The sequence below is a fragment of the Anomaloglossus baeobatrachus genome, chromosome 3 (genome assembly GCF_048569485.1).
Source record: "Anomaloglossus baeobatrachus isolate aAnoBae1 chromosome 3, aAnoBae1.hap1, whole genome shotgun sequence".
Lineage (NCBI taxonomy): Eukaryota > Metazoa > Chordata > Amphibia > Anura > Aromobatidae > Anomaloglossus > Anomaloglossus baeobatrachus.
The window spans coordinates 648,770,252-648,787,940 of NC_134355.1; the positions used below are offsets into that span (position 1 = coordinate 648,770,252).

A 17,689-nucleotide genomic window follows, 5' to 3' on the forward strand; every position below is an offset into this window, starting at 1 on the left:
CCCCTACCTGGACGACCTTCTAGTCAAGGCCTCATCCAGTGCAGACTGCCAGAGGAGTGTTTCGCTCACTCTCGCCACGCTTGTTCAATTCGGGTGGCTTGTCAATCTGCCCAAGTCCACTCTGACCCCGACCCAGGAACTTACGTACCTAGGGATGCAATTCGAGACTCTGCCGGCACTTGTGAAGTTGCCCTTAGTCAAACAGCAGTCCCTTCATCTGGCGGTGCGCTCTCTGTTGAAGCCCCGCCGTCATTCCATCAGGCACCTCATGCAGGTGCTGGGTCAGATGGTGGCGTCAATGGAAGCGGTTCCCTTTGCCCAGTTCCATCTGCGTCCTCTGCAGCTGGACATTCTCCGCTGTTGGGACAAGCGGACCTCTTCCTTGCACAGGCTAGTGGCTCTGTCGCCGCAGACCAGGAGCTCTCTTCAGTGGTGGCTTCGGCCCCTCTCTCTGTCACAGGGACGCTCCTTCCTGACTCCGTCCTGGGTGATTCTCACCACGGATGCCAGTCTTTCCGGCTGGGGGGCAGTATTTCTCCACCACCGAGCACAGGGCACTTGGACTCCGTCCGAATCAGCCCTCTCGATCAATGTGCTGGAAATCAGGGCTGTTCTTCTAGCTCTCGTGGCCTTTCACCACCTGTTGGCGGGCAAGCACATTCGAGTCCAGTCAGACAACGCGACAGCGGTTGCCTACATCAATCACCAGGGCGGGACTCGCAGCCGCCTGGCAATGTTGGAAGTTCAACGAATCCTTCAGTGGACGGAGGACTCCAAGTCCACCATATCCGCGGTCCACATCCCAGGCGTAGAAAACTGGGAGGCCGATTATCTCAGCCGTCAAACCGTGGACAGCGGCGAGTGGGCCCTTCATCCGGCAGTGTTCAGGTCAATCTGCCGCAAGTGGGGCACTCCGGAAGTGTATCTAATGGCATCCCGGCACAACAACAAGGTTCCGGTTTACGTGGCTTGCTCCCACGATCCTCAGGCCTTCGCAGCGGACGCGCTGGTTCAAGATTGGTCCCAGTTCTGTCTGGCCTATGTGTTTCCCCCTCTAGCTCTCTTGCCCAGGGTTCTGCGCAAGATCAGAATGGAGGGCCGTCGGGTCATAATCATTGCTCCGGACTGGCCCAGGCGAGCTTGGTACCCAGATCTGCTCCGTCTGTCCGTAGAAATGCCGTGGCATCTCCCGGACCGCCCAGACCTTCTCTCTCAAGGTCCGTTCTTCCGCCAGAATTCTGCGGCTCTCAGATTGACAGCGTGGCTCTTGAGTCCTGGATCCTGACGGCTTCAGGCATTCCTTCTGAGGTCATCTCCACTATGACTCAGGCTTGGAAGTCTTCCTCGGCCAAGATTTACCACAGGGCTTGGAAGATTTTCCTGTCCTGGTGTCACTCTTCCGGCCATGCTCCTTGGCCGTTCTCCTTGCCGACCATCCTGTCCTTTCTACAGTCCGGTCTGCAGCTAGGACTGTCCCTCAATTCCCTCAAGGGACAGGTGTCGGCTTTGTCGGTATTATTCCAGCGGCGTATCGCCCGACTGGCTCAGGTGCGCACCTTCATGCAGGCGCATCTCACATCATTCCTCCTTACCGGCGGCCTTTGGATCCTTGGGATCTTAATCTGGTCCTCACGGCTTTACAGAAACCCCCCTTTGAGCCTCTTAGGGAGGTTCCCTTGTTTAGACTTTCACAGAAAGTGGTCTTTCTGGTGGCCATAACTTCTCTCAGGAGAGTCTCTGATTTGGCTGCGCTCTCTTCGGAGTCACCTTTTATGGTTTTTCACCAAGACAAGGTGGTTCTCCGTCCGACTCCGGACTTTCTCCCTAAGGTGGTATCTCCTTTCCACCTTAACCAGGACATTTCATTGCCTTCCCTTTGTCCGGCCCCTGTGCATCGCTTTGAGAAGGCGTTGCATACCTTGGATTTGGTGCGGGCGCTCCGAATCTACCGTGTTTCCCCGAAAGTAGGACCCCCCGAAAGTAAGGCAGGGTGGGGGTTTCGGGGGGGTCCGCCAATGTAGGGCACCCCCCGATTGTAAGGCAGGGTAGCGGGGGGGGGCCCGGGGAATGTAAGGCCGCCTATGGGTGGTGGTCGCGGCGTAATGTAAGGGGTGGGGTCACTGGGGACAGTACAGGAACTTGCCGCTGTTCCCTCGCTCCATCCAGGCCTTCTCCAGTCTCGTGCCACCCGTGGTCCGCCTCCGGTGAATGGCCCCCGCAAGGCTCCCTGCTGGCCATCAGCTCGAGCTGTGATTGGCCAGTCAGCCGGCTCGCAGCTGATTGGCCCTCAGCTCGAGCTGCGATTGGCCAGTCAGCCGGCTCGCAGCTGATTGGCCCTCAGCTCGAGCTGCGATTGGCCAATCAGCGGGCTCGCAGCTGATTGGCCGAAATCAGCCGCGACGTCACTGCCTGCAGGCTCGCTCCGATTGGTCCAGCGTCCCTGGCATCTGAATCGTCAGCCCGGCACCGCAGAGGAGATCAATAAAGAAGGAAAGTAACGGTAAGTTCCGAAACTCTGTGTGTGTGTGTGTGTGTGTGTGTGTGTGTGTTTACGGTACCGGTACGATATGTGTGTGGGTGCCGTGTGGGGCTGTACCAGTACCGTATGTGTCAGTGTGTGTGGTGGCAGAGTGGGGGGCAGAACCACTGTATGGGGAGGCTGCAGGGGGGAGGATGGGGTGGATGCCGGACTCTCAAACAATGGGGAGGCTGCAGGGGGGAGGATTGTCATTTTTTTTCCAATGTAAGGCCTCCCCCGAAAGTAAGGCAGGGTGGGACTTTTGGGGGTAAAATTAATGTAAGACAGGGCCTTACTTTCGGGGAAACACGGTATGTGTCACGCACCGCCGCTTTTAGGCGGTGCACCTCACTTTTTGTACTAACCACGGGTCAGCGCAAGGGTCTCTCGGCTTCTAAGCCGACCCTAGCTCGTTGGATTAGGTCGGCCATCTCCGATGCCTACCAGCATTCTCAGGTGCCCCCACCGCCAGGGATTAAGGCGCACTCGACCAGAGCTGTCGGTGCCTCCTGGGCTTTCAGGCACCAGGCTACGGCTCAGCAGGTTTGTCAGGCTGCCACTTGGTCTAGTCTGCACACCTTTTCGAAGCACTACCAAGTGCATGCTCATGCTTCGGCAGATGCGAGCTTGGGCAGACGCATCCTTCAGGCAGCTGTCGCCCACTTGTGAAGATAGGTTTTGCCTACTTCTCAGTTTTGGTTATTTCCCACCCATGGACTGCTTTGAGACGTCCCATGGTCTGGGTCTCCCATAAGGAACGATGAAGAAAAAGAGAATTTTGTTTACTTACCGTAAATTCTTTTTCTTATAGTTCCGACATGGGAGACCCAGCACCCTCCCTGTTGCCTGTTGGCAGTTCTTGTTCCGTGTGTTTCACCGGCTGTTGTTGTAGACAGAGGTTCCGGTTTTTCCGAGTTTTACTCTATCTCTACTTATGGGTGGATGTCCTCCTTCAGCTTTTGCACTGAACTGGTTAGATTGTCATCCAGGGGGTGTATATAGCCCGGAGGGAGGAGCTACACGTTTGAGTGTAGTACTTTGTGTGTCCTCCGGAGGCAGTAGCTATACACCCATGGTCTGGGTCTCCCATGTCGGAACTATAAGAAAAAGAATTTACGGTAAGTAAACAAAATTCTCTTTATATATATATATATATATATATATATTATATATATATATATATATATATATATATATATATATATATATATATATATATATATATATATATATATATATATATATATAAAATGTGTGTGTGTGTGTTAAAGGGGAAAAGAAATACACATACATTATATATATATAATGTATAATAATATAATAATGTATAATAATGTATAATATATCCATCTCGAACAGCAGCTTCTGTTTGGACCCTCGAACACTGACTGCTGCATTTCAGTGGCTGATGGTGCCAGAATTTCCCTTGTTTAATTACTTCACCTCTTTCGAAAATTGTGGGGGGGGGGGAAAGATATCAAAACATTGTGTATGTCCCCCAAAATGTTGTCAATATAAACGTCAGTCCGCAAAAAAACCCACAGATAATGACAACACAAGACATAGAAAAACTTTGAATATAATATATATTCAGTGGGTACGGAAAGTATTCAGACCCCTTTACATTTTTCACTCTGTTTCGTTACAACCATTTGGTAAATTAAAAAAAGTTAATTTGTTTTTTCATTAATGTACACTCCCCATCTAATTTTTGCAAATTTATTAAACATGGAAAACTGAAATATCACATGGTCATAAGTATTCAGCCCCTTTGCTCAGTATTGAGTAGAAGCACCCTCCTTTTAAGCTAGTACAGCCATGAGTCTTCTTGGGAATGATGCAACAAGTTCTTCACACCTGGATTTGGGGATCCTCGGCCATTCTTCTTTGCAGATCTTCTCCAGTTCTGTCAGGTTGGATGGTGAACATTGGTGGACACCATTTTCAGGTCTCTCCAGAGATGCTCAAATGGTCACAGAGTTGTTCTGAAGCCACTTCTTTGTTATTTTAGCTGTGTGTTTAGGGTCATTGTCTTGTTGGAAGGTGAATCTTTAGCCATGTCTGAGGTCCAGAACACTCTGGAGGAGGTTTTCTTCCAGGATATCTCTGTAAGGCTATGTGCGCACGTTGCGTACAAGCCCTGCAGAAATTTCTGCAGCGATCTGAAGAGCACATGTGCGCTTTAGATCGCTGCAGAAATGTCCGTAGTGAGCGCCGATTCCATGCGCTCTGCCTGCAGCTCCTGCCATAGACAGAGCAGGAGATGCCGGCAAAGCGCAGGAAAGAAGTGACATGTCACTTCTTTTTGCGCAGCGCTTCGGCAGTAGCCGAAGCGCTGCGCTCTTAAACGCCACGTGCGCACGGCTCCTGCACAGTCTCCATAGACACTGCAGGGGACGCAGGACGCATGCAGTTACGCTGCGCTACAAAGCGCAGCGTAACTGCATGTTTTTACGCGACGTGCGCACATAGCCTAATTGGCCCCATTCATATTTCCTTCAATTGCAACCAGTCGTCCTGTCCCTGCAGCTGAAAATCACCCCCATAACATGATGCTGCTACCACCATGTTTCACTGTTGGGATTGTATTGCGCAGGTGATGAGCAGGGCCTGGATTTCCGCACACATACCGCTTAGAATTATCCACAAAAAGTTCTATCTTCGTCTCATCAGACCAGAGAATCTTATTTCTCATAGTCTGGGAGTGCTTCATGTGTTTTTTTGCAAACTCTATGTGGGCTTTCATATGTCTTGCACTGAGGACAGGCTTCTGTTGGGCCACTCTGCCATAAAGGCCTGACTGGTGGAGGCTGCAGTGATAGTTAACTTTGTGGCACTTTATCCCATCTCCCTGCTGTATCTCTAAAGCTCATCCACAGTGATATTGGGGTTGTTCTTTACCTCTCTCACCAAGACTCTTCTCCCACGATTGCTCAGTTTGGCTATTTGGCAAGGTCTAGGAAGAGTTCTGGTGGTCCGAAACTTCATCCATTTAAGGATTATGGAGTCCACTGTGCTCCTAGGAACCTTGAGTACTGCAGAAATTCTTTTGTAACCTTGGCCAGATCTGTGCCTTGCTAAAATTCTGTCTCTGAGCTCCTTGGGCAGTTCCATTGACCTCATGATTCTCATATGGTGTGACATGCAGTGTGAGTTGAGGTCTTATATAGACAGGTGTGCGCCTTTCCAAATCAAGTCCTATCAGTGTAATTTAACACAGCTGGGCTCCAATGAAGGAGTAGAACCATCTCAAGGAGGATCACAAGGAAATGGACAGCATGTGACTTATATATGAGTGTCTGAGCAAAGGGTCTGAATACTTATGACCATGTGATAGTTCAGTTTTTCTTGTTTAATACATTTTGAAAACTTTCTACATTTCTGGGGGGGAGTTGTCAAGATGGGGTACAAAGTGTACATTAATAAGAAAAAAAATGAACTTTTTTTTAAATTTACCAAATGGCTGCAATGAAACAGAGTGAAAAATTTAAAGGGGTCTGTAATTGCAATTGTCATTATATTGCCTGGTTATTTTTTTTCCCCATTTAATGGTGTAAAAACAAAACCTTATAATATAAGTGAAAATGTATAAATGATCAATTCTGCCTGAAAATATAGTGGCAGAATGGATCATTTATTTTCTCATGACTTGTAGCTGAAAAAGTTTAAAAGTTACGGAAGAAGGGGAGTAAAAAAATGAAACCCCCTTCTTTATAGGATTAAAGAAGACATATGGAAACCGCAGCAATCCGACCAAAGGGCACCACATTGTCAATTAGAATTACCCCTACTTGGACACCCCTGGGGTTTTGGTTTGATTCTTATAGAAAGCTTTGCATTATTTGTCCCTGTCTTCCTCTGCGTCTCAGGGTCAGCCGGTGGAGGAGGTAAAGGCTCAAGCACTGTGCTCATGGACTGCAAAAAAGGACAACCACTTGAATTTTACCAAAAACGATACTATCATTGTTCTGGAACAGCAAGAGAACTGGTGGTTTGGGGAAGTTCGAGGTCAGAAGGGATGGTTTCCCAAATCCTACGTGAAGATTGTTCCTAATGAAGCCAAAATCCCCCCCGAGTGAGTAGTTTGCAAAATTCTGCTGAAAAGCAGCATTTTATTTCAACAGGTGCAGATATGGCTAATATGTGCTCAGCATAATTGAGTACACCCCTTTTGAAAAGTAACATTTTAATCAATATGTCACTGAATACAAGAACAGGTTCCTACATTTTGACAGACCTGAGTTACATAGGACTTTCGTTTTCAACCCATAGCACGAAAGTAAAGTGAATAATACAAGTTTCATTACAAAATCTTCAGTTTTACTCAAATTAGTTGATGCAAAATGAGTACACCCCACATATAAAAGTATTACATCCAGTATTTTGCGGGACTACCATGATTTTTGAAGATAGCACTAAGTCTTCTAGGCAGAGAATGAAGGAGTTGGTGACATATTGCAAGGCCTGTTTTTTTTCTGTTGTTGAAGAACGACCTTTTAGGGGTACTTTGCACACTACAACATTGCAAGCTGATGGTAGTGATGCCGAGCGCGATAGTCCCCGCCCCCTTCGTAGCTGCGATCTCTCCTGATAGCTGCCGTAGCAAACATTATCGCTACGGCAGCTTCACATGGACTTACCTGCCCTGCGACGTCGCTCTGGACGGCGACCCGCCTCCTTCCAAAGGGGGCGGGTCGGGCGACGTCACATGGCAGGCGGCCAATAGAAGCAGAGGTGCGGAGATGATCGGGACGTAAACATCCCGCCCACCTCCTTCCTTCCGCATAGCCGGCGTGAGCCGCGGTGACGCAGGTAGGAGATGTTCATCGCTCCTGCGTGTTCACACAGCGATGTGTGCTGCCACAGGAACGAGGAACAACATTGTAACATCAGTCCTTCCGAAATTATGGAAATGTCGGACACTACACCGATGATACGATTTTGACGCTTTTGCGCTCGTTAATCGTATCAAAAACGATTTACACACTACGACAGCGACGCCGGATGTGCGTCGCTTTCGATTTGACCCCACCGATATTGCACCTGCGATGTCGTAGTGTGCAAAGCCCGCCTTAGAGTCTGGATGGAAACTGATGACAAATTCTTTCTTCACAATTCTACATTGGTGTTCAATTAGGCTTAGACATTTTGGCCACTGAATCTTTTGCACCTTGTTCTTAGACATGTAACAGATGTGTGTTTTGGGTCAGGCACCTCTACCACAGGGACGGACGCATGACAGCATCTTCTCTGTCAGTACAGTGTGCTTACAGGACAAAACAATCACTGATCTCGGGGAGACCAGCCAGAGAAAACACTGCCGGCAGTCAACGAGGGCGCTCAACACCGTGAAATCCTAGGTGCATTGCCCCCTGGAAAATATGCAAATCAAAAAAGTCAGTGGAGCCAGAATCCTACTCCACACTGATGAGGGGCAATACCCCGAAACAGCTGTCTGTGGATGGATACCGGGCCTTGGTATTGACTAAAAGGGCGACTTAATATGGTGGTTATGGTGGTCTCCTAAAAAGAGCCACTCCTTGGCTAGGTCCTAGGGATATCTGGCTAGTTTCTTTGTCGAGACTCCACGGACTTTTTTGATTAGTATAGTGTGCTTGTGTGTGTGTGTTTGTTATATGTATGTATATAGATATATGCATGTATATAGATGGATATATATATATATATATATATATATATATATATATGTATGTATGTATGTATGTATGTATGTATATGTATGTATGTATATGTATGTATGTATATGTATGTATGTATATATATGTATGTATATATATGTATGTATGTATATATATATATGTGTATATGTATATAGATATATATATGTGTATATATATATATATATATATAATGTATAATATGCTTACAATAAATAAAGGCGCTCTGGTATTGCATTACTGCTGTAGGAATATTTTGAAAAAAAAAAAAAAGATATTTAGCTTATGTATTGGCCAATGCATGTGAGCCCAGTCACCACGGCAAGATAATCTCTATATACCGAAAGCCTAACATGAAATGCCACTATCTGGGTTAAAAACCTACATGTGTAGGCAGCTAGACTCCAGCTATAAAGGGGAATGAACGCAGCCTGGTTGCAGGGTGGAGTGCCTTCTCATATAGCCTTTCTGATATATTTGTAGTGCATCTCTTTCTGATTAAGCACTCCGCACTATAACCAGGCTGTGTTCATTCCCCTTTATACCTGGAGTCTAGCTGCCCAGACATGTAGGTTTTTAACCCAGATAGTGGCATTTCATGTTAGGTTCCCGGTATATAAAGAGATACCTTGCTGTGGTGACCGGGCTCACATGCATTGGCCAATACATAAGATAAATATAATTTTTCTTCTGCAAATATTCCTATAGCAGTAATGAAACACAAGTGTTTCCTTATTCATTGTTAGCATTTTAGTGTGCAGCTGTATGCGTTTTGTTGTGTGTGTGTGTGTGTGTGTGTGTGTGTGTGTGTGTGTGTGTGTGTATGTATGTATGTATATAGATAGATACAGAGAGAGATGGAGGGAGAGAGGGATGGAGAGAGATATGTATATCTCTGAATTTATACCATCGCGGTGCAGCTCCCCTCACCAGCACCTCATACAGCCTTAGAAGGGCACGGCCACCACTATGTTTCACTGCAGGCGCTATGCATTTAGGAAAATGAGATTAAGAATATTAAGATCAAAAGTTTAGAAATTGTTCTGGTTTTCAGTGAGATATTTTATTAAAATCTTATTGGTGTGTGTGTGTGTGTGTGTGTGTGTGTCTATATATACAAATACATTTTATATAGATATATATATAGATATATAGATATATTATTTGTATATGTAAATACATTTACATGCAATTCTGCAGAGAGCACATATAAAATGTAATGTTTGATATTTCTTTCATACAGATCTGAGCCTGTGTATTCTGCTGTCAATAAGAAGCCCACCACGCCTTCTTACACAGCTGAAGGTGAGGCACACGAGGCACCACATTTTCTCTAGGGATCTCGCATGCTCATTTATTGCTTTTTATTATAGAATTGACACTAGCAGTACAGTGGAGGCAGAAGTGCGTAAATAAACGATCGGTTCCACACTGTCTGCACGGTGATCGCGTAACCACTGCCCAACTAAAAAAAGAACACTGTCTATTATACCACACCATGGTCCTGCCTCTATATCGACAGGGATCAGATAACCCGCTAATCTTTTTTTTTTTTTTTTCTTTTAACCCCTTACATGCTCTAATAAGATAGCAAGACTAGATTAAATTGGGGATCCCTGGTCTCTGATATGCGCAGGGTCGTCTGTGAGATATTGAAGTACAAATTTAAATACTTTGGAGCATTATTATAAGAAATATTCTCTCATAATGGAAGTAAAACAGTGCATCATGCAGCATTGGCGGCCTTAGAAACTGTCGGCTCTTTTATATACTGGGCATAGATTGCTCCAATCGCTGCTGTCTAACCACTGAAATGGCACTGTCAATCTCTGATCACGGCATTTAATAGGCATGATCCCGATGGGGCGTCCATCTGCCGGAGACCTGCTGAAGGGTGTTGCAATTTTTAGTGTTTCTGTGAAGCCTGGCCACAGACCGGGCTTCATAGATACAAAAGTATTGCAGTGCTTAAAAAAAGTAATTGATCATAGGTTCAAGTCCCAATGGGTCCCCCAAAAAAAATATAAGCAGTAATTAAAAAAAAAAAAGAATGTTAAATACTTAAAGAAGAAAAAAAAAAAAACAAACAACAAGAAAAAAAACACAAGTTTAATTTTCCTTGTCCAAAAATATAAACTAAAAATAGTTACCATGTTTATCTCCATATCTGTAAAATTTCGTTCTCTCAAAATGTAAAATTTAGATCTCATAAAGTAATGCCGAAAAGGAAACTGTTTTTGGTAGATGCCTTCAACCCAAAAAATACAAAAACAAAAAAAAGTGAAGACATCGTCTATACCCCAGAATACTACAATTAAAACTTACAAAAAAAACGAAGTCCCCACAAAATTCTATAGGACAAATAAAACTGCTACGGGTCTCAGAAGTCATAAAAGTAAAGAGACTTGTAGACTTGGACATAGACTTTACATTTCTTTGTCGCTCCTTATTGGGAGACCCAGACAATTGGGTGTATAGCTTATGCCTCCGGAGGCCACACAAAGTATTACACTAAAAGTGTAAAGCCCCTCCCCTTCAGCCTATACAACCCCCGTACTGCTACGGGCTCATCAGTTTTTATGCTTTGTGCGAAGGAGGTCAGACATGCACGCATAGCTCCACAGCTTAGTCAGCAGCAGCTGCTGACTATGTCGGATGGAAGAAAAGAGGGCCCATAACAGGGCCCCCAGCATGCTCCCTTCTCACCCCACTCTTGTCGGCGGTGTTGTTAAGGTTGAGGTATCCATTGCGGGTACAGAGGCTGGAGCCCACATGCTGCTTTCCTTCCCCATCCCTCAATTAGGGCTCTGGGTGAAGTGGGATCCTTTCGGTCTCCAGGCACAGGAGACCGTGCTCCATCCACAGCTCCTGAGGACCATGCTGGATAGGAGCCGAGTATCCTTCAGGGACATGGCCCTGCTACTTTGAGGTGCTCTGTGTCCCCGTGGGGACCGCGCACAGCAACACTCCAGCATTGCTGGGTGTGCTAGTGCACCGGGGACAGCAGCGCTGACTGCGTTTGTGCCATTACACACTTCAGCGTCGCTGAGTGTGTTCGTGTAGGGGGACTGCCGCGCTGACCGCCGCTGCCATGGTTATCACTGCGGCGCGGCTGGGACTGTTAGTGCGCCGGGGACTTCCGCGCCGACCGCGCTTATACGGCGGCCGCGCTTATAACTCGAGTCCCCGGCTTTTGCGGCCTAGTCTCGTTTTCTTCCCGCCCCCAGCCCTGCCAGTCAGGGGAAGGGCGGGACGCTGTACAGGACGGCAGCACTGAGGGCTGGAGCATGCTTTGCATACTCCACCCCCCTCACTCTGCACAGTGGGGCACCAGTTCCCGCACTTTTCTGGGTCACGCCCACGGCTCCCTCCTCTCCTCAGGACGCCGGCAGCCATTCCTCTCAGCTCTGCTAACGCTGGAGAGGAGAGACAAGCTCAGGGAGACCCAGGCAGGATTTCTGGTGCCCACACAACCGCTTTGCGCAGGCGGTAAGCAGCACCTGTGGTGCTGGCCCCACTAGTGCAGAAGTGTACTTATAGATTATATGATTATAGACTATACTTTACACTGTATGGTGCACTGTTGATTTTTGTCTATATACCCTCCTGTATTGCTCAGAGGAGACAACAGCATGTCGTCCACAAATAGCAAGGCACAGACTTACTATGCTGCCTGTGCAGCATGTACGGCTATACTGCCGGCAGGTTCCACTGACCCTCATTGTGTGCAATGCTCGGCCCCTGTGGCACTTTCTCAGCCGGAGCCTCTGCTAAGGGCGGCCCAGGGAGAACCACCTGTTAACACTGTCCAGGTGACAGGGACGGAGTTTGCAGTTTTTACTGAAAGACTTTCTGAGACTATGGCTAAAATATTAGAAGCCTTGCAGTCCAGGCCGGCATCTCAAGCCAGGGGCACTGTGGAATCATTGCCCCCTGGTCCCCCTCAGTTGGAACAGCAATGTCCTCCCGGGGTGTCTCATGGATCCCAGGGTGAGGTCTCTGACACGGACCGCAGCCCCAGACCGATTAAGCGAGCTCGCTATGATATCCCCTCGACATCATCACAATGTTCAGGGTCTCAGCGAGAGGACTCTCTGTATGATGAAGCGGAGGTAGCTGATCAGGATTCTGATCCTGAAGCCGCTCTCAACCTTGATACTCCTGATGGGGACGCCATAGTGAATGATCTTATTGCGTCCATCAATGAAATGTTGGATATTTCTCCCTCAGCTCCTCCAGTGGAGGAGTCAGCTTCTCAGCAGGAGAAATTCCGTTTAAGGTTTCCCAAGCGTACGAAGAGTATGTTTCTGGACCACTCTGACTTCAGAGAGGCAGTCCAGAAACACCGAGCTTGTCCAGATAAGCGTTTTTCCAAGCGCCTTAAGGATACACGTTACCCTTTCCCCCCTGACGTGGTCAAGGGCTGGACTCAGTGTCCCAAGGTGGATCCTCCAATCTCCAGACTTGCGGCTAGATCCATAGTTGCAGTGGAAGATGGAGCTTCACTCAAGGATGCCACTGACAGACAGATGGAGCTCTGGTTGAAATCCATCTATGAAGCTATCGGCGCGTCTTTTGCTCCAGCATTCGCAGCCGTATGGGCACTCCAAGCTATCTCAGCTGGTCAGGCGCAAATTGACGCACTCACACGTACGTCTGCGCCGCAGGTGGCGTCTATAACCTCTCAAACGTCGGCATTTGCGTCCTACGCTATTAATGCTGTCCTGGACTCTGCGAGCCGTACGGCGGTTGCAGCCGACAATTCGGTGGCAATACGCAGGGCCTTGTGGCTGCGGGAATGGAAGGCAGATTCGGCTTCCAAAAAGTGCTTAACTGGATTGCCATGTTCTGGCGACCGTTTGTTTGGTGAGAGATTGGATGAAATCATCAAACAATCCAAGGGAAAGGAAACATCCTTAACCCAGGCCAAACACCCCAACAGAGGAGGGGACAGTCGAGGTTTCGGTCCTTTCGGGGTGCGGGCAGGTCCCAATTCTCCTCGTCCAAAAGGCCTCAGAAGGATCAGAGGAACTCCGACGCATGGCGGTCTAAATCACGCCCTAAAAAGACCGCCGGAGGTGCCGCTACTAAGGCGGCTTCCTCATGACTTACGGCCTCCTCACACAGCATCCTCGGTCGGTGGCAGGCTCTCCCGCTTTTGCGACACCTGGCTGCCACAAGTAAAAGACCGTTGGGTGAGAGACATTTTGTCTCACGGTTACAGGATAGAGTTCAGCTCTCGTCCTCCGACTCGATTCTTCAGAACATCTCCGCCTCCCGAGCGAGCCGAGGCTCTTCTGCAGGCGGTGGGCATTCTGAAGGCAGAAGGAGTGGTGGTCCCGGTTCCTCTTCAGCAACAGGGCCACGGTTTCTACTCCAACCTGTTTGTGGTTCCAAAGAAGGACGGGTCCTTCCGTCCTGTTTTGGACCTAAAACTGCTCAACAAACACGTAAGGACCAGGCGGTTCCGGATGGAATCCCTCCGCTCCGTCATCGCCTCAATGTCCCAAGATTTCCTAGCATCGATCGATATCAAGGATGCTTCTTTCCACGTACCAATTGCTCCAGAGCATCAGCGCTTCTTGCGCTTCGCCATAGGAGACGAACACCTTCAGTTCGCGGCACTGCCGTTCGGCCTGGCGACAGCCCCAAGGGTTTTCACCAAGGTCATGGCTACAGTAGTTGCGGTCCTCCACTCTCAGGGTCACTCAGTGATACCTTACTTAGACGATCTGCTGGTCAAGGCACCCTCTCAAGAGGCATGCCAACACAGCCTCAACGTTACTCTGGAGATTCTCCAGAGTTTCGGGTGGATCATCAATTTTCCAAAGTCAAATCTGACACCGGTCCAATCGCTGACATATCTTGGCATGGAGTTTCATACTCTTCCAGCGATAGTGAAGCTTCCGCTGGACAAACAGCGTTCACTACAGACAGGGGTACAATCTCTCCTTCAAGGTCGGTCACACCCCTTGAGGCGCCTCATGCACTTCCTGGGGAAGATGGTGGCAGCAATGGAAGCAGTCCCTTTCGCGCATATTCACCTGCGTCCACTTCAATGGGACATCCTACGCAAGTGGGACAGGATGCCGACGTCCCTAGACAGGAACGTTTCCCTCTCTCAGGCAACCAAAGCTTCCCTTCGGTGGTGGCTTCTTCCCACTTCATTATCGAAGGGGAAATCCTTCCTACCCCCATCCTGGGCGGTGGTCACGACGGACGCGAGTCTGTCAGGGTGGGGAGCAGTTTTTCTCCACCACAGGGCTCAGGGTACGTGGACTCAGCAAGAGTCCTCACTTCAGATCAATGTTCTGGAGATCAGGGCAGTGTATCTTGCCCTAAAAGCGTTCCAGCAGTGGCTGGAAGGCAAGCAGATCCGAATTCAGTCGGACAACTCCACAGCGGTGGCTTACATCAACCACCAAGGTGGGACACGCAGTCGGCAAGCCTTCCAGGAAGTCCGGCGGATTCTGCTGTGGGTGGAAGCCACAGCATCCACTATATCCGCAGTTCACATCCCGGGCGTAGAAAACTGGGAAGCAGACTTTCTCAGTCGCCAGGGCATGGACGCAGGGGAATGGTTCCTTCACCCGGACGTGTTTCAGGAGATCTGTTGCCGCTGGGGGATGCCGGACGTCGACCTAATGGCGTCACGGCACAACAACAAGGTCCCAACATTCATGGCTCGATCTCAAGATCACAGAGCTCTGGCGGCAGACGCCCTAGTTCAGGATTGGTCGCAGTTTCGGCTTCCTTATGTGTTTCCTCCTCTGGCACTGTTGCCCAGAGTGTTACGCAAGATCAGGGCCGACTGCCGCCGCGTCATCCTCGTCGCTCCAGACTGGCCGAGGAGTTCGTGGTACCCGGATCTGTGGCATCTCACGGTCGGCCAACCGTGGGCACTGCCAGACTGACCAGATTTGCTGTCTCAAGGGCCGTTTTTCCATCTGAATTCTGCGGCCCTCAACCTGACTGTGTGGCCATTGAGTCCTAGATCCTAGCGTCTTCGGGATTATCTCAAGAGGTCATTGCCACTATGAGACAGGCTAGGAAACCTACGTCCGCCAAGATCTACATTTCTCGAACGGCGCCCCTGCGCCGCTCGGATGCACTCTTTGTCCTTGTCGCTGGTCAGCGTAAAGGGACACAAGCTTCCAAGTCAACCCTGGCTCGGTGGATCAAGGAACCAATTCTCGAAGCTTACCGTTCCTCGGGGCTTCCGGTTCCCTCAGGACTGAAGGCCCATTCTACCAGGGCCGTGGGAGCGTCCTGGGCCTTGCGACACCAGGCTACGGCTCAGCAGGTGTGTCAGGCAGCTACCTGGTCGAGCCTGCACACTTTCACGAAGCACTATCAGGTGCATACCTATGCTTCGGCAGATGCCAGCCTAGGTAGGCGAGTCCTTCAGGCAGCCGTTGCCCACCTGTAGGACGGAGCCGTTACGGCTCTATTATGAGGTATTATTTACCCACCCAGGGACTGCTTTTGGACGTCCCAATTGTCTGGGTCTCCCAATAAGGAGCGACAAAGAAGAAGGGAATTTTGTTTACTTACCGTAAATTCCTTTTCTTCTAGCTCCAATTGGGAGACCCAGCACCCGCCCCTGTTTTTGTATAACACATGTTGTTCATGTTAAATGGTTTCAGTTCTCCGATATTCCTTCGGATTGAATTTACTTTAAACCAGTTTATAATTTTTTCCTCCTTCGGGCTTTTGCACCAAAACTGATGAGCCCGTAGCAGTACGGGGGGTGTATAGGCTGAAGGGGAGGGGCTTTACACTTTTAGTGTAATACTTTGTGTGGCCTCCGGAGGCATAAGCTATACACCCAATTGTCTGGGTCTCCCAATTGGAGCTAGAAGAAAAGGAATTTACGGTAAGTAAACAAAATTCCCTTCTTCTGTGATGTGTAACATCTGATTATTTTTTTATTTTTTTTTTTCCCCTCTTTCTTCTAGAATACGTTGCCCTCTACTCCTATTCCAGCAACGAACCGGGCGACCTGGTATTTAATGAAGGGGACATGATCCAAGTGACGCAGAAAGACGGCGAGTGGTGGACTGGAATGGTTGGCGACAGGACTGGAATATTTCCATCAAACTATGTGCGCTCACGGGATCAAGAGGTAAGTATGGGGATCAAATAAAAGGATGTGATTTATGCTATGCTGTGCAGGAGATGAACATGTCCCCACAACATGTCCTGATAATTGTCCTCTTTTATTTTAGGGTTTTGGCAGTGTTGGGAAGACTGGAACTCTAACCAAAAAACCGGGTACGTCACATCCTGTATAGAATTTGTGCTCCATTCTTCGCAGCAGCTGCTGATTTATATGGGCAGCACGGTGGCTCAGTGGTTAGCACTGCAGTCTTGCAGCGCTGGGGTCCTGGGTTAAAATCCCACCAAGGACAACATATGCAAGGAGTTTGTATGTTCTCCTCATGTTTGCGTGGGTTTCCTCCCGGGTTCTCCGGTTTCCTCCCACACTCCAAAGACATACCGATACCTTAGATTGTGAGCCCCAATGGGGACAGCTTTGCCAATGTCTGTAAAGTGCTGTGTAATTAACAGCGCTATATAAATGAATAAATATTATATTATTAGGACTTGCAGGCCTGCTTGCTGATGATCTCCTTTTTCTATCGCAGAGATTGCCCAGGTTACTACAGCATACTCAGCAACCGGGACCGAGCAGCTCAGCCTGGCCCCCGGACAGCTCATCCTCATTCTGAAGAAGAATCCATCCGGCTGGTGGCAAGGAGAACTGCAGGTACTGTGCACGGAAGGACGTGACCACACGCAACGCATTGTAAAGCTGTATCATCAGGAGAGAACATAAAGGGGGGAGGTCTACCATTGGATGACCACTCATTAATACACTGAGGTTGCAGCATAAAACAAAAAGCACACAAACTTGTGTCTACATAAACTGCAGCTGCATCCCCCTCCTCCAATATATACCGAGTAACACTATTTGAATGAAGTTACTTAGCAATATGATCTTTACTGAAGAACTCTGAAAGTGGCGGTCAGCAATCCCCAACCAAGCCACAGTTTGTTGGCCTGCTGCTTTTAAAGGGAGTTGTCTGCAGGTGCCGTGTGCACTGTGAGAGGGGAGAGGGAGCGGCCTCTTTCAAATCTTTTTATTAGATGCTGTCAATGAACACACTGGTAATTCCAGAGCAATTAATACACCATACTCGTATACTGATATCTAGGGTAAAGTCTGTGTGATCCTCTCTCGCCAGGCCAGAGGCAAGAAGCGGCAGAAGGGCTGGTTTCCGGCTTCCCATGTTAAATTGCTAGGACCAAGTAATGATAAGGTTGCTCCAGCCTTCACTCCAGGTAAGAATTTCTTTAAAATGTGGTGTTTTTTAATGTATTTCATTAAATAAATAAAAGCACTTTTTGTATGGGATATAAAATGAGATTGTATGATTTAACAATTTTTGACAGGGATTTATAATGAAATAGAATGCGTCGTAAGAAAATT

At 48.3% G+C, this 17,689-nt stretch overlaps 1 protein-coding gene across 4 annotated transcripts in view; it reads left to right on the top strand.

The window, feature by feature from the left end:
- The window catches only part of ITSN2 (intersectin 2), a 295,187-nt gene that overhangs the window by 198,613 nt on the left and 78,885 nt on the right, over nt 1-17,689 (top strand). For all 4 annotated transcript variants that reach the window (XM_075341160.1, XM_075341157.1, XM_075341158.1 and 1 more), the window contains 6 exons: nt 6,388-6,593; nt 9,440-9,501; nt 16,155-16,321; nt 16,425-16,470; nt 16,845-16,966; nt 17,445-17,541. In XM_075341160.1, the coding sequence (XP_075197275.1) occupies nt 6,388-6,593; nt 9,440-9,501; nt 16,155-16,321; nt 16,425-16,470; nt 16,845-16,966; nt 17,445-17,541 (700 nt within the window). The remainder of the gene's footprint in view (nt 1-6,387; nt 6,594-9,439; nt 9,502-16,154; nt 16,322-16,424; nt 16,471-16,844; nt 16,967-17,444; nt 17,542-17,689) is intronic.